General features: G+C 40.4%; 1 protein-coding gene across 1 annotated transcript in view; it reads right to left on the reverse strand.

Annotated features, from left to right (window-relative positions):
• Nucleotides 1-27,856, reverse strand: part of LOC140234905 (dachshund homolog 1-like) — a 107,274-nt gene that overhangs the window by 23,000 nt on the left and 56,418 nt on the right. Inside the window, 3 exon segments of the mRNA XM_072314946.1 lie at nucleotides 7,144-7,367; nucleotides 17,885-17,941; nucleotides 17,944-17,999. Coding sequence (XP_072171047.1) covers nucleotides 7,144-7,367; nucleotides 17,885-17,941; nucleotides 17,944-17,999 — 337 coding nt within the window.

Consider the following 27,856-nt stretch of genomic DNA (forward strand, 5'->3'; position numbering starts at 1 on the left):
AGATATGAGAAAGAAAGAAATAGGGGGGGGGGGGAAAGACTGACTCAAAGAAATAGATAAACAGACAGACAAACAAGAAGAGTGAGACAGACAGACAGACAGAGAGAGAGAGAGAGAGATAGATAAAGAGAGAATGGAGGAGGGGGTCCTGTTTCCATGACGGCAATTCTTTCCTCCATTTGGCTGTGGTAATTACCCCTTTCACTCTGAGGGCATCACTCTCCTTCACAGCGTTTTGCACATCAAGAGCATTCATCAATGATAGAGTCAAACACACAGTCATTATTCTCTCTCTCTCCCTCTCTGGCTCTCCAGTCGCTGGCCGGAACAAAGAGATCCAGTACAACCCCCTCTACTGTTGATGCAGACTTGTAATAGTTGACAGATTTGTTCCCCCCCCCCCACCCAAAAAAAAAATCAAAAAATAAAATCAATCTAATGCTTTTCAAACATTTCCTCACACTTTTGTGTTTGTGTCACAGTATGTTGAGTATATGTTTTCTTCTCTTATTCTTTTGCTGTTACCATTAAAAAGGATATTTCTCTCTCTCTCTTAATCTATCCACCTTTTTCTACCTGTAGTATATAGGCATGTATACATATACATAGGCACACACACGGATACATTATATGATTATATATCATATGTTGGTATTTCTGTGTGCCACATAAGTGCATATATCTTACTAGATGTTAACAAAAAATGTGCTTCTCGCAACTAATGTTTAAAGTCTGCCTCATTCATTTTTCTTCTTTCATTATCTTTCCTAATCACACTGAGAATATTCCACGTCACTGACTTGTGGTGACCTCTCTCATAAATCTCTTCCCAGCTCTACATCCATACACACAGACAAGACACACAAAACACACACACATACACACAAACAGACAGAAAAAAAAAAGCACACCACCCAAGCTCGAGTCTCTGATAGGGATATATCTCTATCAAGTGGAGCTCTTTATACGCTGCACTTCCCGGAGCACAGCACTCTCCCCGAAACGGTCGCCAAGTTTTTTTCTCGCTCGTCGGCTCTCATCTATTATTTGCGGCTCACGTCTCGTTCGGTGGAAATAAAAGTTCCATCACTCCGGGGCTCCAGGATGTATGCTTCGACAACACAGTTAATGATAAATCAAAGAAGTAACCATACAATAACTGAACTTCAACGCTTCCTTCCTTCTCTCTCTCCCCCTCAATTCTCTCTCTTTCTCTTTAGTAATCTTTATGTGACGTTGAAGATTTGCGCTAAACAAAGGACATTTAGCTGCAATATTCACCAGCCTTTCAAGGAGTATGAATCATATTAGTCAGCCAGCTACACCTCCTTCAACTGTTTCAAGGTAAGGCTTGAGCTCCAGACACATTCTTCTGTTCCTCCGAATACAATCCCACAACATAAATACATTAAAGTCTTGAAAATTATGAGATGAAACTTTCATGATTATTGGAGTGTAAATAAGTCACTGGCAGAGAGAGGGGAGGAGAGTATAATGATTACCAGTATTAATAATTTTTGGTACCCTCATTTAAGAAATAATGGAGATTACTGAAAAAGGTTGTGAATGTTTAAATGTCAGATTTTTATCATCACTTACGATGCAGAAAGTACTTTTATTGTCTAAAAAACAATTATGCAAATACTTTGGCCCACTTTACTGTAATGGATAATTATCTGGTATAGCTTATGGTATTCAAAATGTTACTTATGACATGTTGATAATAATAAAGAAATTGTATCAACCACCACGCCAATATCTTTATCTGCTTTAGACTTGACAGATGATAAAATATGATAAGATTCATTTCAAGGCTTGACATGTTCTATCCACATACTGCATTCCACTATATGAAAATTATTATTATATCTATCCTCTCATCACATCAAAAATGCATAATTTAAAACTGGAAGACCAGAAATTTAATAAGGGGATGCAGCTGATAAAACACTGTAGCTAAAACAAAGGCATTTGTGAAATCCAAATGTGTTTTTCCATCAGTGGATTCTTTTAGTGCTCTATCACAGATAATTTCAGCAGATATCATGGCACTAAGGTTTATTATACACATACAGATCCCACCCACCTCATTTCATTCATTGCAGATTCTGTTGATTGAAGTAACAGAATATTGCTGTGACCCTAGCATCGGACAAATACATGTGTGCATGTGTAAACACACATAGTTTATATTTCTACACATATATGAACAACATACAAGGATGTTGTCTAGTTGTTGATTCATATTGCTCTAATACCATATCCTACCATCTCTCCTGTTTTCTCTACCCAAATTGCGCCCACGTACGGAGCATAAACAAGGAACTGACTGCCATTTCCCACGATCCTGACATACAGCTTGTCGGACGCACTTTGGAACAAAATTCACCTCTTCTTGTTTTTCTAAGGCACTTGAAAAAGGATCAAACTTTTTTCTGATGACAACAAACAAAAAAGAAATCATCAAACATGCAGGATTATCTTGGCTTGACATCAACCCCTTTAAAAACATCCCAGTCAAAATATTCCTCAACACTCAACTGAAAAAAAAGAAAAGAAGTACCAAATGAAAAAAAAAAATCAAGGCCAGACCCCAAGTCAAATAGTGGTCAGATAGATGAAGGAAGCAGTTCGGACTAACATGCGATGATTTCCTTAATAAGAAAAATGAGTTGATATAAAAATGTAGGAAGGTAATTGATCATCAGCATGCATCACGTCTCAGGTGCACCTTTCTCCTGCTCGTCTCCGGCCTAGATCGTATTTCTGGCCGAGCTGGTGAGACTCTGCCCTTGAACTATTCACAGAGTCTAGACACAAATTCCAATGCAATCCAGGTGTCTGCGGATGATTGCAGCTTGTTTTGGAAGCGGTGGGGTGGGGGAGATACATACCAACTAAGGTAAAAGAAAGAGATAGGGAGGACTTCACCAGTCGATTCTGGTCAGAGAAACCAGGATGACCGACAGATGGTAGTGACTTTTGGATCACTGATGAGACCCTTTCCCCCCTTTTTGGTTTGCATTGTTGCCATGCATGGATGCTCGCAGGCGATAAACAACAAACATGGATATCGGCACCCTGCCAGTCTCTCCTATCCACACCTATAGGTGAAAGTCATGACGGAGGCAAGAGGCATTTCTGTGCTTCTACGTTCAGCCTGTGTAATAACAGGAATTTACTGGACTGAAAAGTGCAGGCGGAAAACAGAAACCCCACCTCAATCTGCTCTGTATCTCTCTTGCCGCACCTGCCACCGAGTGTGGAGCAAGAAGGGCATTCATACGTACGGCCCACTCTCTTCGGATCCTACAACCTTCTGCTTCTAACACAATGATGTTCAGCTCTGTCTGTCTCTTTTGGCCCATGCAAACACCTTAACCTTCAACGTATCACCGCTTTAAAAAGCATCCCCCTTTCCCCCCAGACTTCCAATGCATCTTTGATGGGGAAAACTCTCCCTCTTTTGCCGGGAAAATTCTTGGCTGGTCTCAAGTGAGGGGAAACTTGTTGAGATGACTCTCAAAGGGGATGTTTGCAATGCAATTTATTCCATTTCAGTGGTGTGCCATTTGCACCCACGAGTGCTTTCCCTTTGTGCACGGTGTCAAGTTTGCACATCACAATCCCTTGTTATTTCTGATGCAACTGTAAATTACTAACCATTTGCAAAATACCTATTCTCTTTGCGAAGCAGACCCATTTCTACCAGAATATTGAAGTATTTGTCAAATTCGTCGCTGCATTTTCCGCTCCGGTTAATGCACTCGCCTTTGTTCACCGTTTTCTCATTGCACTGCATATTGCCATCTTGTAGACAATTGGTTCCTGCAGTGGGCATTTGAACAAGCACGATCAGTATATTTTTAATTACTAATTTCACACTTTTAGCAGCATATTCTCCATCCTCAATTATTCTCCCCCCCCCCCCCCCACTATCACTAGAATACATTATGTCTGTAACCTTCCCCCTGTGCCCTTTTCAAATGGAAACAATAGCCCTTCAATATTTAGCGCCTAAATTGCATCACACCGTCACCTCTCCAGTCGAACAGTTGCTCAACTTCAATAATTGAGGCCCAATTACATTAAAATTTAATAATAAGCACACAGCAATTAGGCTTCCAAACTGAATGCATGGTTAGGCATTCAGTATTGGGACAGAAGACAAGGGTTAAGTGGAGTGACGGGGGGGGGGGGGGGGGGGGTGATGGAAGGGGGCAGCGTGGATAAAGGAGAAGGGAAAGTCTCATATTCCATACTTTCAATAAAATGAGCTTGTGTCTTATGCACAAAGCAGATCCGAGTGCCAACAGTGAGCATCATAAATTGCCGCTGCAATCTTTAATATCGGTGAGTCTGATAATACTCTCATCACCCACTTTTCAATTGGATGATAAGGAGGTAAAACTTGCTCAAAGCTCAGGTAATTTTCCCCATCCCACACAGGCAACAGCCACAATTCATCCCTCTCAGAAAGGAACTGTCACAGCGCCATTGCTATATTTCACTTTATATTTACCAGCAGTGATAACAGAGTTAAAAGCTTGCACTTTTTTTTTTCACAGTCATGTTAGGAGTTGACTGACACTAGGACTGAAAAGCAGGCAGTTAAGCCTTGTTTTGTTACCCTGCCATACGCCTTACTGAATATTGTCTGGTACACATAATTATTATAAAACATTCCATCTTGCACATATGGACCTCTGCACACACAAAAACTTGTAAAAATATGTAAACTGATATACCGGTACACCTATTTCGCAGATGACATACGAATACCAATTATTTTCTTCACAAAACTACGCTGAAGGCAGAAACCATTGTCTTCCCCAGGATAGTGTAAATTCATTCTCAAAGAAAAGCATAGAGAGAGTGATATAAAAATGCCATATTGATGATCCTGCAGAAATAAAACTCTGTGGAGTCGGCCACTTTTGTTCCACAAGCACCAAACTACCCCTTGCCTTTCTGGTCAAAGTCTCCCAACACCTGGTGGATTTTGGAATGCAGGTGAACTCGTTTCCATCTCTCACACACTCCCTCTCTCTCTCTAGAAGGCAGCTGTCTGATTGGCCACGGAGTGGTGCGTCCTTGAACAAAATTTATATTTCAGCTGATTAAAGGTCAATGGAAGTATGGAGGTGATTAAAATGTACTGATGCGGTAATTACTGAATATGAATTGAAACAACCCCATCAATTATTACCATTTGGATTGTCCGTATCCACCTATTAAATTAGCTGATTAAATCATTTCAGCTTGTAGAGGGCAAAAATGTAAATGCCCCTCACTCTTTTCACCAGTCCAAATTAAGTCTGCCCTATAATTCCCCCAAAATTCATATGGGCAAGATATTCTTTTTTTTAAAGAACTTTTCTATTTTGCAGTGCCCATTAATGAATCCTGTCTTCTAAGTGGCAGTTGGCTCTAATTTCTAATCATCTAATGCTACCTCTCACCAGCCAACTCCCTTTGAAGAATGCCTGCAAAACAATTATCCCTTTGTCGAAGCTAATATCAATTAATGCACACTGGTAGTCAAGTTAATAGTTTTAAATGCAGAATCAATTGTCTGCCGAACGATGATGGGCAACGATTAGGATTTAGTAATGATGCACTTAGCAATTTGTGGCCAGCAACATTCATGACTACAGGAGGATGTTCCTCCTTCACATGTTTGGCTACCCCACCCTCATATTACTGTTTTTCTCCCTTTCAGCTGCACCCCCCTCTTCCCCCCCCCCTTTTATTTGCCCCTATCTGCCATCCTCCTGCACGAAAATTTACTTATTTAGGTCACGTCACATTTGGGTTGCACAAAAGAAGACAAACTTGGGGGAAAAAAAGGATGAAAACCAAAAATGACGACGATGATAATACAAAAACAAAACGGGAAGATGTGTGCAGAGAAAGTGCACAGGACAGTTTGGGGGACAGGACAAATGAGTTCAGACAGTTTTTCTTAAGTCGCAGAAATTAATGATCCGACGTAGCAACCAGACTGTTCAACAGCCTGTAGTTCTCTTCTTCTTCCTCTTCCTCGCCAAACCTCTCCTTCTCCTTCTCTCTCTCCCCCTCTCTCTCTCTCTCTCTCGTTCTCTCTCTCTCCTCTCTCCCAACCTCGCAATGGTTCTTGACAGATATCTGCTCTCTTCTCTCACCCCATCTCCCCACTCCCCTCTCCCTCCCTGCCTGCCTGCCGCTCTGTCGCTCTTTCTGCGACTGTGACAGCATTATGGTGAAATAATTATGGTGATTAGGAGTCGGATGAATATTTGACGAGAGTCCTCCGGTAGCTGAGGATCTAATGGCCCTCATGAATATGAATGAGTTCATGGCTATGCAGAGTGAAGACACTGTCAAGGCTTTGGGGTGAGGTGTACTAAGAGGGACTTGCAGCCTTAGATTGCCGCCTAGCAACAATGGGATGGGTGGGTGGTTGGGGTGCGGTGGAAGGGGGGGGGGGGTGGGGTGGGGTCAGTTATGATTGTCATTATTTCATGCCTTGCTCTGTAAGACTCTATTTTTTATGGCAGCGCTCATCATTTTTTGATTCCATGTGTGCTGCACTGGGAGCTAGCATCACCATTTGCTATTCCCCCACGAAAGTAGACCTTTATATTTCTCTTGCGTCTTCTCCCCTGTTCCCATCTCCTTAAATGCAGAACTATAAATCTCCATGGTGTCATTGAAAAAAAAAAGAGCAACAAATAGAACAACCGAATGCATACATTCATTTCTGATGAAATATAAGCATATATCTGCATTGAACAATCAGATTCAGTCAAATTCATTGGTTTCAGGGGAGTTTGTCAGAAATAAACTTTTCTCTTAGTTCATGTCAATGTTTTCAAAAGTACATATCTCATGAAAATCTATTAGACATTGAATGAAATTCTCAACTCTCAAATCATCCAACACATTTGAACAATCTATATCGAATCAAGATGCAATTGTACTATTGATTGCTTTCTATTAAAACTAAATGATCCTCAAAAAGGTTCATATCCTGTGTAGACAGCCAGCACCATCACCAATTGCACCCTATGGTATCTTCATAACATCGGCATGAAAAGTTTGTGGTCACTCAACCATCTCACTGTCATCATCACCGTTGCCATGGCAGCCATGTGCTCTTACCGATCTGGGGATACCCACGGAGAGCTTGTGCAGGTTCTGGAGGTGCGCCGCCCCCAGCTCGGCAGGGTGGAGGTGGTGCAGATCGTTGGCCTTGGTTGGCGAGGTTGTGAGGTGGTTGGTCGGCATGGCGATAGAGGATGGGATGAAAGCGGGATGGGTGGCCAAGAGGTAGGGGGAGGCGGCAGCGAGATGCTCGTAGCCATTGAAGGGGAGACGGTGGTGTCCTGTAGGTGGGAGACGAAGGAATGATAGGCCATCTGAAACCAAAATACACAGATAGAGTGTAAAGAGGTTTACAGAATACTGCTTTTGGGGTGCATGCTACACTCAACAGTTATCATAATCACTAAGTTCATTGAATTTTTGGTTGGAAAACTCGTACAGAATTAATCATATTGGCATGTCAATAGAATACACATGTATGTACTTCTCCTACTCCTTTTCCATGCATGATTCTCTCTCTTTGTAAGTTGACATAATTGTGAAAATATTTTCTGTGCTGTGAGCATTCAGCTTTCAAAATGGCGATGTCACATACTGTACTACATTTGTTATTTGTGTGACAGTTCAACATTCGTAATGGCATCACATAGACAATTGTGAACATACTCAGAAAAAAGTAATACATTAATTTTGTCTTACTGAATAATTTACAATATTTTCCACTCAACATTATGTCACTGACTGTCTACAAGCAAACTTATCAAAGTACTAAGTCATATCTGCATCATCCATACCTTGATTAAAACTTTAGGAATAAACACAACAGTTTCAGTAGCTAATGCACAATAGCTAAGAGCCCGAGTCCATCATTTGTTTCCACTGATGCATAGCCCCATTCCTGCAGGTTGTATAAACCCTCTTTGAAACCAACATACGAAAATAAATGAATAAACAATTATTTACAGTGATGCTTACAAATTTGAACTTTTTCATTTCATTCTCATCCTGTTTTTTTTTTCCTCCAAAGTTGTTTGGGTTTGGTTTGCTCTCTTATTTCAGGAAGGAATTTGGTTCTTCATTTTCTGTAAATAATAGTTGTTATTTTACAACAAAATATTAACATAAAGCTCACTTACAGCAGGAGAGGACACATGTACTATAGTAAAGAACTATATGAATAGACTAAAGTTGATCTTGCATTATGAGGGAACACAGATATTGGTATATGACAGCTAACAAATCCTACTGGGCAGCTAGAGTCAAGAACTTTAGAGAATTAGAACTGTAGTTTGTTGATGCCCTGTAAAAAACATTACGGTCAATGACTAGAAGGGGGTCCTTGGTCATTGCTCTGCTCTAAGGTGAATTGACAAAACAAAAATTAGGTGTTTGATGTGTTTTTGATTAATGTACACACCACTGTCCACCACATTTTGCAAACATGATAGAAGTACAAGTAAAACAAGAAATACTATCCACTTTTTACAACTTAAAAGCATACATTGAAATTCTTCATGACTTGTCCTATACAAAACAAACAGTTGATGAACTCATGATGACTTAACATTGTTATGTATTTGCTGAACACACAGCAAACCTCTCAAAATCGAGACACCACTTCCATCAATAACATTTTGTTGTACCAGTACCACTGACAAAGTACACGTACTGTAACACCAGAAACATTCGCGGCATGACACTTTTGCGAATCGGAGCTGACTGCCTTTTTCATGGCATGAAACTTCCATATGTGACAGTGCACCTCAAAACAAACAAAAAGTCGCCAGACATGAATTTTTAGTTAAGTCCATATTCTGATAGAGCAGACTTCAAGCTTTAAAATGATGTATAACTCAAATCAAATGGACTCTCCTAACCTATCTAAATATTGGAAAGAAAGCACAAACTCAGGAAAAGTGTGAACTGAGAAAAGAGGCTATGAAGTGCAGTGTCTATTCAAGCGCTTAATCTTTACTAAACCGTGCTGGCTGTGCGATGAATGGGACAAAAAACAGGAAGTAAACCACCAGAGTAACAACAATGAAGGGATTATCAGATTGAATTGGAATTAAGCATGCCTCATAAACACATTCTGTCCATAAGCAATGCCAACTTTCAAAGCAATAGCACTGTCCTTTCAAAAGTTACTAGAGTTGAAAGTGAAGAGTGTGGACAAGGTTTTTCAGAAATGAAAAAAGGATTCTAAAGACACACATAATCACACTATTCTACCAAAAATGTTCGAGATAAACTGCTAAAAAAACACACTTTCCTGCCCGTTTTATGATACCAAATTTCAGCATAATGTAAAAGAAGACCCGCTCTTTCAGAAAATATAAAAAAGTCAAGTTCGGCTAGGTTGACCCATTTCACTTATTTTCAGTCCTCACGCAAAATCAGTGTGTGCGACTTTATGTTCGTTTTGAGGTGCACGGTCACATATTATTGCCCACCATGAAAAGATTACGAGTATACTACACATTCAATGCATTCATAGACAAAAATTTGGCATGCACTTTACTTTTGCAAATCTTGAGTTCTCACAAAATTCAAAAAAGTTATTCATGCACACAACAAATGTCTGCTTTTACAATATGTGTAGCCAATCAAAGCTTTGATACATGAAGTCCACCGAAGTTTAAAACTCAAGAAGACAAGCAAGTCCACGCACATTACACCAAGTGAGAGTCTCTTCACACGAGATTTGACAAAAAGCCGTGTGAGCCTGCCGATTAATTGCAGAACATTACCTTTCCCCATCTCTCGAAGTTGTTTGCACACGGCAGTTCTGTTCTGCCCAACCATTTGGCCAATCAAATTACCACAGCTAAAACAATGGGAATGTGAATGTAATCGAGAGAATGCCGCCAGTAAATACAACTGCAAATTATGACGATCTCTTATTCATGAAGGTCGTTATTGGGGGGAAAATTGATGGGAGGATGGCTGGCGCTTCTACTTCCGACATCACGGGGAACAAAAATGATGCTCTTTGGGACATCTGTAAAATGATACCGGGCTTAATCAGCTAATGCAAGTTTGAAATTGACGCAGAGAAGAGACAGAACAAAAAACAACAACAACTTATGCAAGTAATGATGAAACCTCCATTATATCCCACTTATCAAGGATTAATATTGGCGAGGCATTGACTGTAATGTTCAATTGACAGACTTTTAGCAAGAACAGACAAAAAAAAAAACAAAATGTTGCTCACAATAGAAGCTTTTCAAATCCTCCTCATTCACAGCTGACTGAGAGAATGCTGTGCGCAGGCATGAAGTCGCCACGGCAACGCATCACTTTAATCATTGAAGCATAGCGCGTGGACTAAGCGTACTCTCATCAAGCCACAAACAGGTTGAGATAAATTGGCAAATGTTTTTTGAAAATTCCATCGGCATCACTTGCGCAGTTATTCACTCAGTTGAAACTATGTGTCTCGAAAAAATGCATTAATATCACTTTGTAAAATCATCGTTTCACATTGACTTCTGCTATCAGTCACATTGCTTTACTTTATGTCAGTAATTAAAAAAAAAATCATTATGTGTAAAACTCTGAGAGGCACCACAAAGTTATCCCAAACTTAGCTATGCCATCAACCTTGAATGAATTGATGGACAGCCATTGACTATGGATAGGGTAAGAATAAAAGCATCATCTGACAAAAAAAAAAAAAAACAACTCAAGTTTTACATCTATTTCTCCATGTTGAAAAAAAAAACAACTGCAATACTGCTGAGCATTATGTCAATGGCTGCTCATGAGTCAAAGAAAGGAAATCTTCTGTCAAAAGTGATTAAAAGTGACTTAACACTCTCCTCCCACGTTAAATAAAAAGGCAAAACAGAAATGCTCACTTTTCATTCAATACACACCATCTCTATCAATTGCATCCAGGCGATGAGATGGTGGGGGGGGGGGTGTGTGCACTCATTACCTCCACAAGATCACACCTGGCATTTATTTGTTTCTGCAATTGTCAAAACCTAATGCGAGCCAGAAGGGACCAAATCGAACAAGGAGACAGAGAGAGAGAACATGCATCCCCGAGGGTGTTGTGAATAATATGTCTAATTTTAAACATTTTCAGAGGTTTAGGGAAAGAGCGAAAAAGAAAGAAACTTCACAACTCTAGGGGATGGAGTACAAATCGATGTGGGCAGAGATATGCAGCAGGAAACAGCACGGAACAGCTTCCCTGTGGATTTCAGACATGAGTAGAGTCTGGCCCTGTGTGATCTGAACACAATCTGTCATGACTGCAATAATCAAGAAGTTCTCCATCATGGCAAGTGAGCCAATACTGTCCATCCTCATGAAACAAAGGAAAACATACAAACATTCTCTATTCATAATACAGATTGATATATGAACATACAAAATATTTTCCAAGACATATACGACATGCCACATATTGAACAAACTAGAGTCCTCTTTGTTGAAGACCCTTCAATCAATTTTTCTAAGTGATAAACCTATCAACAATGCCAATCCTGAAGTTCCAATATGGGATTTTCCCAGGTTTCAAAAAGTTGCTTATTGTCACCAACAAACAAGATGAAATGAATGGGTATACAGGCAGCCACAAAGAAAGGTGGTACAAAAGGGATAGAAAACTAGGACGTGATACAACAAGGAACAATGCCCTTGGCATACTAAATGCTCAACACCTTGAACAAAGCAAAATGGCCTTATTAGTTGCATATTGTCATAAGAGAATAATACATAATTCCATCATTTGCGCCAAGAATGATTAATGGTAACAAAGGAAAGATAACCCCATTATCAAAGAACGAGACTACGACACAACAAAGAGTCCTTGGAGGCGGCTTGGAAACACATAAGTAGAGTCAAATAAATTACAAAACTTGTTCATTTTACACTTTGTTTCATGCTAATTGCACATTACCCCCTCCCCTGAATACCTTTCATACCATAATGCTTCATGTTAATAGTATCACATGATCAAGATGGCATCTTATATTCAAAGAGATGACAATGGGGACATAAATTTGAAATGACACAGAGGTCACACAAATTTAAAAGGAAAATCATCAGAGGGAGTTGAAAAAGAAAGACAGAAGAGGACAACGTAAAATATAAATTGAGAAATGAGAAAAGGGTAAGGAAAAGGGAAAGGGAACACTAGGAGCAAAAAGTGAAATGTAAAATTTAAGAAAGTAATGTGGCTTCTCAAAATATGGCAATGCCCTCTTACTCAACTCTTACATTCCCATTGCTTTGTACAAGAGCTACCAGTTTCCTCCACAAGCAAAGGGTTAAACAGCAAACAAATATAACTTTTAAGGCAATAAAGACAACAAATTCAATGGTTGCTAATCAAAAGTTAAAAAAACAAACAAAAACAAAAACAAATGATTGCTGTACTGTTCCTGGGTACAAGCACATGTAGAGCTGAAGCTACAAAATCATGCTTCGGAAGCGTACATGACACATACATCCACATTCCCTAATCTCATCAGGTCCTACCCATATTTCTTCTCTCTCCCAAGGTTCCTCAACAAACAAGACGAACAATAAAAGAATTCTACATTGGAAACAATGTCTAGTGGGACCTCAGATTAAATCCCCGCACAGGTTTTGTTATGATTGAAGTTTCTCAGAGTCTTTCCCTTCTATTCTCTCCCTTGGACAGGGTGACAAATTTGAAAGGAGCACTTGACTAAAAAAAGAAAAAAAAAAGGAAAAAAATATGGGTGGAAGTTGAGGAAGGGCAAGGAATTGAAACGGGATTCGGCTTTTATCTATGGATTTCATAAGATTTGTGTCACTCCTCTGTGAGCTAAGCTTACAGCTGACGATTAATAGTTGTGACATTTCATCCAACATTTCCATTGATAAAAATCAAGCGACGGTGTTTGGGAGCTCACCTACAGGTTGCATTGATAGGAAGACATTAGTAATCACCTCCATGACTAAGAGAGGACGGCTTTTGTGCATTTTGATGGTTGAAATGATAAGAATGTCCGTAGGAGAACCGATGCCCGCAAAAAAAAAAAACCAAATGAAAAATAAGGAGAAATGACATTTCAACCTAATATGATATCATTCACGCTACCTGCTTTGCCTGTCCCCTGAAGGCGTTCTTTTCTTTGCTATTGATCTGCAATCTTCAACAACAACAAAATTAACATAATTTGGCTCCATTTGTCGGTTTCGTGCGGATGGAAGTCACCAATTGTGGGGGATTGCTATCTGTATTTCTGTTCATGTTATCGTTCAGAACGCATCGGACACGTGTTCATGAAAGTGGACTCAATTCAAACTGGGCCTGTGGGGGAGGGGGTGGAAGAGTTTGGGACAGAGGCATTCATTTTCCCCTCATCTCCGACTAATTTTGACTGTAAGTCAAGCGGCACTCTCAACAACAGTCACCATGGATGGTCTGATAGAAGGTGATTCTTTGTCTAAACGAATGGCTCCATGTACAGTCCAATCAGGTTGCAATTTTGCAACCAACATTTTCAGTGCTCTGGCATCAAAACATTTAAACATGCAGTACTTCAATACAAAAGATTCTACAGTTTTAGGTTATATGACACTCCAGAAGACAATTTACTTATTAGTTGGTTAAAATAAGTCTATCAAAGGGTGAATTTATCAACTCACTTCTGGCATTTTACACACGACTTTCAGGGAGATTTGGGCAGATGATAAATGCAAAACCGTTTTGATTGTGGGGTTAGAAAAGCCTTTCTAAAACGACGAAAAATGCACTCTCAAATGCGTTTCTGCAGGGATGATAAAGACAAGGTCTTTTTTAAACACATTTGTAGCTCATTCCGTACCCACACAAACTACACGACCTCTGCTCCTCTGTTCAAACAGCATAATGGAGCTGTCTTCCTCTTGACTCGCAATAGAGATGATAAACACAACAACTCAAGAAACGTGATCTGAAAGGCCTTTGCAAACGCGTTTTGACGGAGGGTATTGAAACATATTTCAAACATAGGAAAGATGATAAAAAAAACCCCTCATTGTTGCTGAATGACAATCACTGCATCATCTGTATTGTTTTGTTTTCTGGATCTGAATGTGGATTATTTTGAAGCAAAATAAAGTGATAGGAAATTATGAATGATAGCCAAATATAATCACAAGTTCTGAAAAGGTATTTGAAAGACAATTATGAACTACTACAACTAGGACAACTATGAACTACTACAAAACAATCCCTCAAAGTGTGCGGAACATCAGTAAATCTGAACAAGTAATAAAACGCTTACGCACTTTTCGGCTTGGATATGGCACCTTTTTCATCTTTCCTTTTTCTATCACATTTTTTTTATTGCCTGTCCAACATGAAAAAGACATCACAAGACTTCAAGAGGTATTTGGAAGACAATTCAAGTCTATGTATAAACCACTGCTACACAATTCATGAAAGTGTATGAGAATAATCAGTAGGCCCTAAATCTGAACAAAGAGCAAAACTGCTTACGCACCTTTTGGCTCTGATACTAGTACAACACCTTTCTGAATTTTCTTTTTTCACCTATCCAACACGATACAGGCACCAGTTCCACTGGAGACACTCCACAAATATTGTTGATCGCTTGATCTCTTATCGTCTAGTTCTTAAAAATCATTATGACACAGCAAAAAAAAAAAAAAAAAAAAAGAGAGAGGAAAAAAATTAGTAGAACAGCGACCATTCTGAAACAGTTTATCTCAACAAAGAAGACCCGAGTGGAGTTGTAACCAGAGAAACGAGGTGAACGACGTCGGGTGACGCTCTTTATCTCCCCTTCTGCCTGTTTCGAAGATGACGTTTAACTTTTGATGCCATCGGCAAGAATGTTGAGTGTGCAGCAACTATATAGCCCTGAAATAATATCACATGCTTTTTCATCCACCGACTAATAACATCCCCCATCTATTTACTCTTCTCCGTGGACATATATTGGTGCAAGAGAGGGAGAGACGGGAGAGAGAGGAGAGTTTAAAAGTCGATGACACCGTCCAATGAAAACAAGCCAATTTGGTACTGCTGCCATGGCAACCAAATGAGTGAGGGGCACTTGGGAGTTGGAGCGTAGCACCTCTTTATTTTCTTAACTCAAGGAATCATATTTTTGTTTTTTCCATGCTAACTTTAGCATTTCAGCACACGGAAAAGGAGGGGGGGGGGGGTGAGAGAAAGGGGAGGGGAGAAAAGAGGCAGGAGTGAGGATTTTGGGGTGGGGTAGAGAATACAACTTTGGTTGAAACGTTTACTGTTGAGCAGAGAAGCAGATGGGGAATAAACTGGTGGCCAACAGGTGGAATAAAATCAGTTCTACAGATCAGATACATGGAGATAGGATAAAAGTGGTAACATTAGTAATTCTGGAGTACTCATTCAGCCAGCAAATTCCATCTTTTGGTGCAAATCAGCTCACAATTACACATGGCTGGCATCAAAGAAGTCAGCAGGAATATCAGTCCGTTCAGAAATCATGTAGAACCGTGGAGAGACTAATATACTATAAACAATTACACAAGAAACACTCCCCAATCATAATGACGGTAAGACTATGACATGCTGATTGATTGGTCGATAGCAAAGATAAACACTGACCAGACGAATGCACCGGTGGACATCACAGGCGGCGGAAGAGAGACAAAGAACCAACAAAATTAACTACTCTGACCATGTCAGACATACGGCCGAGTCTACAAGCCAATCCAGGAAGTCTTCATCCCACAAATAACAGACGGGCCGGGATGGGGGGCAATGATGTCTATCAAGACGGCAAGCGCAGCGCATCAACCGAGATGCCTCACCGACACGCTCGTGAGCATGAGACGGGAGTCCCGGCATTTATTGTCCCATCTCGCTTGCTTCTTTCTCCATCTCTCCTCTCTCTCTTTCTCGCTCTCTTGCTCTCTTCCTCCACTTGTCCTCGCACTCGCGTTCTCCTTGAGTGTGATTCGGCAGAAAAGTGGCACGGAAGCGTCTGTCCGTGGTCCGTGCAAGATTTTGGTTTGGGCAGGGAAACGGAGATGGGGTGTCACAAGCCAGTTGAACAGACAAGCAGGTGACCCTTTCTTCCAAGGAGTGGGGGTGGAGGAGGGGGTAGTCAATGATGATGATGTATTGCAGCAAGGAAAGGGAAAAAGTGTGACCAGTCTTCTTATCTCACAGTCCGTCAACTCAGAACATGTTCTTTGTGTCTAGTTCTGGGCACTCCTATGAAGGACCAATGTCATCTGACATATGCATTTAATGGTCACATCATGTAGACAGACCAGAGGGGGCATTCTCTCCCCCCCCCCCTATCAAATTAAAATGCATGAAATAATGACCTTCCAGTACGCTAAAAGAATCAACCAACACCAGCATGAAAGACAGGACACTAGGATCTCCAAGTGGTCTACAAGACACCAATAGTCCTTGAAATTCTCATGACAATGGTTAATAATGACATTTGTAAAACATGAATACTTAGTGTGTCAGCAGTGAAGATGCAACACCCATACAATGTATATCATCATAGACTCTTATTTTGAAATATTTTCAATTTTTGTTGATGCTCTTTTTTTCTTTTTCTTTTTTGGTGGGGTTGATACTCACACGATTAATCTTAATCATCTCATTTAAAGGAATCATTCATCTAAGCCAGACCAAGATGTGGATTTGTTCGACACACCCAAGAATTCTCACATGAGCTAATGTCCAAAGTCAACCACTCAACACCCACTGATTAGACTTCTGTGATTTATTCTGATCTATTCTTGCTGTTGTTTTTTCCCCAATCCTGGTTTGAATTTTCTAAATACCAAAAAAAAAAAAAAAAGATCCAAGAAAGTTAGGAGGCACACAAAAACAGATACTTCCTCCTCTATGCTCCCTCAGCACCAGAAATACCACAAAATGACAAGAAATTTGCCTGTGTGCCCTCTCACGATTGACGGATGCGATCGGACAGGGGATGCTCACAGAGCTATAATCCCAAAACAAACCCACTCAGGAAAGTGACTAAAATTCTGATGCCTGGTCTTATCCAAAGGCAAATCTATCTCTCTCTCTCTCATGCTCACAAAAAAAATCTTGTTTGTTTTATCCCCTCCTCATCCCCCCCTTTTGCTTCCGAAGGGTTAACTGGGAGCTCTCACTCTCTCAATGTCGATCTCCGTGACAGTCAGATATCATTAATTTCTGTGGATGCGGGATTAGTCATTGAAGGTATTCTGCTTGTGGGGCTAACACAGTATGCAGCATTTAATGCCACACAGTGTGCAAACAACAAGACATGACAAAGCAGAAGAATACCACAATAATGATGTGAGATTGGTTAGCCTTGTTTGCAGAAGTTTGGTTTTCCTTCTTTCTCGCATGAGGTTGTGGCTGCAAACTTTATAATTCAGTCATCCCTTCCTTGTTGATGGTCGCAAGACATGAGACTTGGCTCTCTTGAATGATTTCTCGCCAGCGGCATTCAAATCTAACCCAAAGAATATCAGTATGCTAAAAAGTCATTTCAGAAGAGAACTGGTTGATTTCTGCTTATCAATCATCGACAAAATATAACACGACATCACACAATCTGATGACTGTAAAACTGGACATTTTCGCATGCAAGAAACTTTCGCAAATTTCGCGGAGAGCTGAGACTCGCGAAAGTTTCATGCTGCGAAAATGGCCGTCGGCTCCAAATTCACAAAAGTTAATGTTGTGAATGCTTCTGGTTTTACAGCAGTCTTCCACCAAGAAAAGAAGGACAATGACGGATGAGGGTTATTATTATCATTTCAATTTGTATTGGTGTTTTGTTTTTTGTCTTACCGTTTTCAAGTTTCTGTCGTTTGAGAACATCCAGACCGTGTCCCATGCGAGAGAGTCATGGATAGTGGGTGTGAGGGAGAGCGGAATGTTGCGCTTCGGCGGCCTGCCTGGTCGACTGCTGAAGACAAGGGCAAGACAGAGAGAGAAGGGGGGGGGGGGGGAGAGAGAACGCTTGCATTAGACATAGACAGTAGTCATCATTACCTTCACTGTTCATAAATCCTGCCCATACTGAGAAACAAACAACACACATGATGTGGCTGGAATGCAGCAAAAGCAGGAAGTATTTCATCCTTTAATATTGTTAATCATACATACAGTCTGCATTCTCCCTACAAATATTAATATTGTTGGAAATATATATTTCCTTGTGGATAGACCACATCGCTTTAAGTCATGAGCATGTGTTAATTCCGCATACTGACAGAAAGCAACAGTAGGCCTATGTTGAAGTAACTTGAACCACAGTACCCAAGTGCTAATTTTTGTAACTGTGACTTCACCACATACAGTAATATTCATAACCAGGTTCTCATATAAATGTAGTCAATATAATGTATGGTCACTATGGGGTAAGTAGAAGTGTGCTCTTACTCTAGAAAGGCGCCTTATCCTCAGCAGTCGAGCAACTTATACTTCATGGTTTTCTTACTCTAATCTCCATACATCAAGATACATCAAGAGAGCATCACTAATGTGATTGCATGATAAGGACAGAAATCCGAAGGATACTCAATAGGATGTCCCCTCCCCTAATAAAGGGGAAAATATACATAAGAGAAACTTTACCTCAAAAGAGCTGATTCTTAAAAATGTCATACAAGATTACAAGTTTAAAGGTACCAGCCAGGAGTGGGTAAGCATCCACATGTATCTCGTGTGGAACTCTGCAAGTCAGCAGTATGGAGAACGGAAAAAAAAAAGCACGCAGAAAGAGGTCTTCAGCTAAACACACATTCTTACATGAATGCCAATCATGGCTCCATTTTTCACAAAGTGCATTGCACTTCTAGGCAAAGAAACTGGTTAAAATCCATACCAACATCAGCAGGGGAGCCCTGTTCTACTTTGGGGTAGAACACAACACCCTATCCCTCCCCTACTGCTTTACCCCCTCCCCCACAAAGAAGAAGAAGAAGAGGAGGAGGAGGAAAAAATTAAAGAAACCTTAGAATATCGCTCCTGAACTTTTCAAAGTTTTATGAGTCCCCTAGCACTATGACAGTCCCCTCTGGAAGCCTCCATCAAGTTGATTTCATTCACAAAACACAGCCTCATAACTCATTGCCTGCACTTGACTATGACAGAACACACAGACACGCATACACACAAACACATAACCAAACGCTCTGCGTGTGTGAGAGTGAGAAAAAGTGGGAGAGAAAAAAAAAGAGGGCATACAACAGAGGTTAAAAATATGGCACAGGGGGTTTACTCGGAGACACCAGAGCACCCCCAGAAGACGGCAGAGGCTGGCTGACGCGATGTCGTTGAACCCAGCAGAAGTCTGAGTGGGGACGTGGACCCAACCGTCATTGATACATCTAGACTGAGCAAACAGGCCGTATTATACCAGACTGGGTTAGACAAACTTGAACACGCTCGGTTTACGTGCGCCCCGACTCGCTCGGTCCACCGTCCACTGTCACTCCGTCCTCAGCGGGGAAACCGAGCAGGGGCTACTGGGGGAGACCCACGGTACAAAAATGGAAGAAATTAAAAAAAAAAAAAGCTTGAAAAATGCTGGGGAGAAAGGATCTGTTTCATTTGCTCAGCGATTACGATGTCATGACGAATGAAACACGTATTTGTGACAGAGGGAGAAATGCGAGGAACTCACTGGGGGAAGAAGAAAGGAGGCAACGATTGACCTATTTATTCAGGGAAGAGATGTAACTTACGGGAGCTGTGTCAATTCCGGACCAGTTTATGATTTCCTCAAGACCAGCCACTTGAGTCAAGCTTGGGGAGCTCCAGTGTGGGAAACAGGGAATTTGAGAAATGGTTTTGGCTTTTGGTTTTCGTGTCATTGACTTGCCTGCAACTTGAGAGGAGTGTACACAGCATTAAAAGAAAAAAATGAAGAAAAGAGAGAATGGAAAAAAAAGCCTCAATCCTGGGGTCGGCTCAGGTGAAAATTATAAAAGTACGAAATTGATTGATTGATTGACCGTGTGGGCAAACTTTGTGCATTTTAACCTCACTTTAGCAATGGAAACATGCCGGGTCTTGAGACTTCAAACATTCTCTTCTGAGATCCGTGGCTTTGTTTCAATACACTGTGAGCATCTTTGTTTGTGGAACCCCCCTTGGAGCTGACTTTGATTTTCACCAAGGAACTGAGGAGTTTACACAGGGGTCTGTGCACACACTCTACTGGCACAATCTTGACAAGACTTTCATGAAATTTTAGCACTGGGATGGAATATGGAAATTTTTTTTTGCGGGGCATTCAAGTAACTCCATATATCCACCAAGGTACGGCAGAGTCTCTGGTGATAAATGAGTAACAACATAGAAATATTCCTCATCAAAGTGCTTGATGATTTAATGGTTCCATGAAGTGCTACAGCTAACCAGATGAAAGCATGTCACTTGTCGCATGGAGTTGTGCCTTTCATGCTCCGCTTATCGCCATGGTGATGCTCCCGTCAATTCATTGGACGTGACACGACAGATTGGTTGCCCATGAAATTGCTTAGTCGCTGAAAGGTCTCTGCGCCTCTCACTCTCCCCTCCCTTCCATCTAGGGGTATAATTATGGGTATTTACTGTGACCTTAATAACCTTAAAGTTTCTGGGGAAGGGGAAGGTGTGTACCCCTCTGGCACATGTAACATCCAATGAACTAGAGGTACCTGTCGGACACACACACACACACACACACACACACACAAATACACACACACACAATAAATAGGCCTACTTGTTATACACATGGTGTTCACTTTTCCCTTGCCCCCCCCCCCCCCCCCCCCAATCCCAATGACCAGGTAATCTCCCCATTTCCCTCCTTGTTAACGTCTGAATACCATCTGCCAATTTCAGCTTCGGATATGAATGGGATGGCCGACAACTGTGTGACAAGACTCGTGTATGGAGGGATGATCCGCTGCATTTCTGGCAAGCCATTGCTGACAGCAACCCTTCCTTCTACCATTTGTCAATCGATCAGCACAGAATTGCCGATACTGACAGCCTGTGAAGTGGGATTATGGAATCCCCCTTCATAACTATCACCATCACATTGGCCCCTGTGTGGGACTGAGGCATCATCTTATACACCTGAGTGGGTTCACGCATTGGTTGCGACCAAGTTTTATAGAGGGGAATTTCAATCAAATGATGAAACATAGCTCTGTAGGAGTTAGTTGGCAAAGCACATCAGCACAGTTAGAACACAGAGGAATTTTGGAAAGATGTGGGCACACACCAGAGGAATAGTTTGGAGGAGATGATATCAGCACCTCATATGAGCTGCATGTGGAATTGATGTCAATGTCAGTATTTTCCACAAATGAAATTAAAAACTGCACAATTCTTTAACGACTTTATTTCAATCTCACTTTAATAATGAGACTGGATTATTTTATTTGTTTATCTTATAACTGGTATGCATTTTACCGCAAAGGAAATCGTACAAACCCCTTACATGATCCGTGTGTGTCATGTTGCCCAAATTGGGCTTGAAGATATACAACCAGTCCCAATTTTTTCTCCTCATTTTCAATCAGGGGCAATCCCTCCCACTGATGACTCTCTATCTGCAAAGCACAGGCCGAGTTCTGAGGTCATGGCAGTGTATGTCCAGTCAAGGGTATTAGAGCGAGAATTTTGAACAGGTGAGGCAATTAGACACTTATTCCGATGTCCTTCTTCTGCCATGAGAATGTACAGATGATGTGGAGGGGAGAAATGCTTGTATTTATATCACCACCTACTGTTGCAGTAGGACCTTCTGCCTTTTTTGTCTTCTTTTTTTTTTGAGATGGTGAAAATGTCCGTAACCTCCCTCTCACTCTTAAATGAAAGTGCAAGTAGTAGATTCATGTAAATATGAAAATGATAGTGCACTTTCAATAATAAAGTCAAGATTGAAAGCTAGAATATATATCTATATCTTTTTTTTTTTCAATACTGTCTTCAGCACCTTTTGAGACAGAGGCATGGTAAGTAATAAAAGGCATCTCTCAGACTCTATGATCATCAGTAAAATGAAAACAGAACCAGAACTGCACAAGTTACATACTGACCACAAACAGATATCAATACAGCAATGTAGTATTTCCTTCTAGGTTGTTATCTTCCACGATGCTTTGCCTATAATGAGGTTGTATCATTTTTTAAAATTACATTGATCATGTCATATCTCTGCACACATTGCATCATATTTTGCTTTACTGTGTATGATTTATGGTATGCATGTATGGTGTATGATGGATATGTTAGATGCAGCACAGACACTGCAAAAAATCGAGTATACCCTAACAAAAAATATTCAAATAAATAAATAAATCAACAAACAAACAAACAAGGGCAAGACTTTCAAATTGAAGATATTCAACAACCTGCTGTAGAAATTGAACCACATAAGGCATAGGTGGTATGACAATGACACTGCAAAGCAAAAAGCACCCCCAATAATGACCACTATTTCATTACCAATGCAAATTCATTTTTCTCTTCTTAAGAGTGTGCAAAGTCATAGAAAATAACCCAAACAAACACACCTGTGTACTGTTGACTTCCACATTCTTTTTACTTGCATCTACAAAGCACTGAATAATGCATCTGTCAAGGCCGTTTTCAGCATACTTGGTTCATGATTAACATTGAAACAGGAAATTATGTGAACATCACAGAAAAGACAAAATGTCATAGTCAGCTCATTAAAATAGTGAAAAAGAAAAACTGCTCTTACTCTCACCAGTATATATACCAGAATATTCTTTCTCTCTCTCTCTCTCTGTGCAAATGTGATAAGTCATATATTTCTCTTGACATCATTTGATGCTGATTACGAAGCAATAAAAGTGGAAATGACTTTCCAGGAAATGAAAGGAGAATATTCCAGCCTATTATTAGTTACTTCCAACAGATAGGATTGACACCAAGGCTGACCTTTTTTGTTTCCTCTACCCCCAAAAAAGCAAATGATATATGAAAAGAAGAAAAAGAGGTTTTTAGTCATTTTAGCTATTTTCAGCAATGTCAGGCCAACTATTAAACCCCTTACTGCCAACCTTGAGAGTCATATGTAAACGCATAATGAGTGAAAGCTCAAATAGAACGAGTGCATGCTATGAGATGGGGGGGGGGGGGGCAGCAATCATGCACCAGCTAGCTGCACTCCTTGGAACCAGGCTGCAAAAAATAAAGGGATTAAATATCTCTTTGATAATTGGCCAAAATATCCTGATCCAATTTTCTCACGGATGTAACATAAAAGTTGACGCAGCGCAGGAATTGTTGCTCCCTGTTACATGTTTGACAGCTCCCTGAAGCCCCTACATGCCAAGAAAGATGACATGTTGTGGATTACATTCCTGGCCATCATATACATGAAGGCCCCTGCAACTTTTCATGTGTACATTCAATGACATATAAGAGAAACAAGAACAAACTTTCGTTGTTTTGTTTTTTCCTTATAAATTTTCCTTTTACCAACATGCTTTCTTTTCTAAGAACTGAAAGATGTGGATTCTCCTACTCCACCTTTCCTCTCTCTGGTATACTGCACAAACATCATTGGAATGATTTCTCAACAATACCCAGCTTTGTCATTTTCTACCAGTTGTTTTCCCAAGTCAAGCATTAATGGTACAAAAATAAAATCACAAGGCACGGGAAAACAGAAATTGGCATTAGACAAATACGGTATATCCTGGATAGAAAAGGAAGTGTTGTAGGTGGCAGAAAGAGAGAGAATGAGGAAAGCGAAGAAAAAAAATGGCAAGGAGAGTTATAGGCTTTGGACTGCGAACACAATTTTGTTGAAGCTTGTTTTATCAGCGAGAAAAAAAAAAGGAAAGAAAATCTGAGGAAGAAGTGGCAGTCAAGTTGAGACAGCAGGAACCAAGTTTTACACTTTGTTAGCAGCTAAAGCTTTCTTATGTCTTCTTTCTCTCTTCATTTTGCTTTTTTTTTATTTTACAGAGAGGGAGGAGAAGAAGGATGCAGTTTTGGGGGATTTTTTATTTTTTATTTTTTGACACACAACACATCAACCAGAACTTCTATTTCGATTACATCAAGTCAATGCCGGCTAAAACGTCTTTTAGGCCCTGTCCGCAATCCCATTGTGTTTTACTTTTTTTCCCCCGTCCTTTCACTCGTTGGTGCGCTGGCAACAATGGGGGATCGGCGCTGGAAAAGCATGTTCGACTGTTACAAAAATACAACTTTCGCTTGTTGCTTTTGTGGCGAGGCAAAATAGCCCCCTCAGCTAGAGCTTTGGCAGCCGAGGAGATGAAGCCGAGAGAGAAAGACAGAGAGAGAGAGAGCAGAAGAGAGAGCAGAATGGGAGAAGGGAGCCCAAAGACTTAACCCATAAAGGGCCAATTGGCCCTTTGCGACATTTTGTATCTTTTTGTCATTATGAACATGTATTTGAGTGAAAACCCATGTTATTTCATTCACACACATTTAACGAACGCATAGAAACAGAAGTTTCATTGCAAAAGTGGGATTTTACAACAGCAGATGATGTCAAAATATGTATTTTTGTGCAAAGTACTACAGACAGAAAAATCATCAAACGGGACTACATGGACACTGCAGACATGATTCACAATTAGATAAATAGTCAAATACCTGAAATTTCTGTATTTGTGTCCTCAGATACTAATTTATAAAATTAGGAAGAAAATATGGAAAGCCATCAAGAAAACATTGATAAATATAATTATATTATTTTCTACAAAATTTATGGTATTTTACAATATGCAAAGCTGCATTTATCATGAAATATTACGATACATAAAATCTATCAAAAGGAAATTTTGTTAGTGAGAATGTCAATCTATCCTCTTCTTAATGGTGCATAACATGATATAAACATTAGAAATTTAATATTTTTGAATAATCAAAAAAAAGAATGGTGTTGCCAAAAACTAGAAATGTTACAAGTACCCTCAGCAGTTAAAGGATTAACAGAATGTGGGCTCTACAAATTTGGAGCTGCTGATACAAAACTTTAACACGACAAGCAAAAACAACAAATACACACTTAAGAATTTATATCAAATCAAGTCATGGACCCATGATTCAGTAAACTAACAAGGGGAAAACAATTACTCAGCTAATCATGTGGGAGTGTGCATTATGCAGTCAACTACAGGTGATACTAAATGGCCTGGTATATCAGTTTTGGACACTCTGTAGAAGCAGACTTTCGATACAAATTTTAATGCTCTTGCTAATTAAAATAAACATAATGACAAGTACAGAATTATCAAAAGGTGTTTAAGCTCACCAGATATGCTGATCTGATGCTAAAATAATATTGAAACTTCCTTTCTCCTAGATGTTTGTTTTTCTCATATCACAACAGAACAGGAAAAGCGAGGAGATGTTGATTGAAAATTCAACCCAAATATTCCCATCAATCAAAACCAACAGAAATGACTGGCCTCTCCCTTTTTATTTTCCTCGTCATTCTTCATTCCGAAGGATCAAGAGAAATCACGGCGGACGCATATCTATGCATGTACAAGGATTACTCTTTGAAAGCCAGAGACAAATGTGCCGAAAATGAGCGCTGGCGCTTCTTGTGTGGACCTTTGGCTCGTCCTCCTGCTCCGAGATTGACATGGAATCCGTCGATGATTTATCAAATCATGTTGACTTTCCCAAATTGACTGTAGGTTGTGGCAAAGTTTACTTGTCATCAGGAGAAATATTTTTTGCCCAAGGGGGCTGAAGGGAGGAAAGGGGGGGGGGGTAGGGGGTAGTGATAGGGGTAGGTGAGGGCCACTTGATGGGAATGGGTTCCTGGGTGGCTCAAAGAAGCAGGGGGAAGAGATGTTGGGGTGGGGAGAGGACAGGGTTAATACATGATTTCATCTTTCACTCTGTTTCCTGGCCCCTTACATCTTGGTTCCTTGACATGGTTCATTCAGTCCGTTGCTTCATGAAAAATCAAAGTCAAAACAATTTGGCTTCCGGTGAAAATGTCAACCAGCATTACGCGACACATGAACCGATGGCACATGTGAGTAGAAATGTTCGGTGATATCGGCTTTATCTCCACCGTGTTCGGTCTCAATCAAACATAGAACAAGAGGTCGAGACCTCGACAGAAACAACAAACTTTGCTGTTCCATCAATCACTTGTACTTTGGAGTGCTCTGCAATCAATTTGTAGACCTGTGGAGGACTTGAATTGAACCTGGGTGATGGCCACAAGCTCTGTCATATGAGCTGTCAAACTAGTCAAATTCAACAGAATCACACAACAGTCAGAACTAATACGAGTACTTTAAATCTATCTGCTTCTTTCTTTAAACAATAACCACTACACGCCTACCCTGGTTGTCTAGCATAAATTTCAGCGATATTTGGCATAACCTTGCGTAACCACATTCTCACAAATTTCATTTGTACAGCAGGCAGACAAATTATTGAAAACTCATAGCTCATATCTTTGCCCACTCTGCTTAACCCATTGAGGGATGGGCTGATTTCCTACAACATGCATTTCCCACAGACACTTGCCCGGGTATGCTTGGGAGTCGTTTTCAACTGGTTAATAATCTTGTACTTTCATTTAAACCTTGATTAATATTCATATAAGCTCTTCACATTCCTTAAACTAGGAAGAGGTTAGTTCTCTCTTTTCTCCCCATCAAATTCTTACCGAAGGAAACAAAGAAGGAGAAGGAGGTATTTAGGGAGTTTCAAGAAGGATTTCTTCCTTTCATATCTTTGAGTCTCTCTGCTATCCTAGCTTCTTTTACCCTGTGGCCTTGCAATGCGCAAGTGTTGGGATGGGTGCATTTTTATTGGTTTTCTCTGAGTGGTACTTTTTAAAGACTGAGCCTCCCAAAATTTGTGGGAGAGGGTACATTTTGCACACCCATGAGAAAAGCTTGTCAAGGCATGGGGGGACATCTGGATATTAAACAAGCAATTACAGGCTGAGAAGAATACTTCAGAACTTGTAGTTCAAGTCCAGGATTAGATGATGTAATGACATTTTCTTGTGAAATCCAAACAACTGATGGGGGGTCAGTCTTTCGGAACGGCACAATTGAATTCTCCCCCAACATGTGTGCTCAGGCTGAAACATTCCCACTGCAAATCCTTTGCCTAATTCCCAAACAACAAATCCTCCGCCCAAACACCATTAAAGGGCAGCAGTGGGCAGAATTTCAGCAATTCTCTTTAATAAGAACAAGTCTTTGTTCAATGTCCCCCCCCCCCCCCACCTCCAAGGAATCCCATACATGCCCAGGAAGAGGAAAATAAAGAACAAAGAGCATAGATAAACAAATCCTATTGCAGTCCTATTTCCAAGGATAAGTCATGGATTAGAGACTGACAAGTCAAAGCATTTGGGCCTGTTACCACATTGAACTTGTGGCCAGTCAGACTAACGCAATCAGGTCCTTATTGTGGCACTGGTACAAAGAACTGGACCAGATTAGAGTGATTTCATTGAATCAATATGCAGACTATTTTACAGTGGGATCTTAAAACCTGGGAGTGTTTGTCCTTATTCATCCCCCACCACTCTGCCCCCTCCCCCTCCAAACAAAAGGGAAGAAGATTCAATGAAGACTAGAACTTGGAAAGAGAAGAAAGAAAAAGAAAATAAATTAGGAGGGACACTTACTATTGTGTACAAGTGTGTGTGTGTTAAGTGTGACCACACTGTGCTGTGGTTCTTTCTCAAAATGTTACATTGGACAGTGTTAGCCGAAATGGCACATGTATATAGGCAAGTGTGGTTGATTATTGAAGTAACTGAGG

Source organism: Diadema setosum, chromosome 11 (assembly GCF_964275005.1).
Source record: "Diadema setosum chromosome 11, eeDiaSeto1, whole genome shotgun sequence".
Lineage (NCBI taxonomy): Eukaryota > Metazoa > Echinodermata > Echinoidea > Diadematoida > Diadematidae > Diadema > Diadema setosum.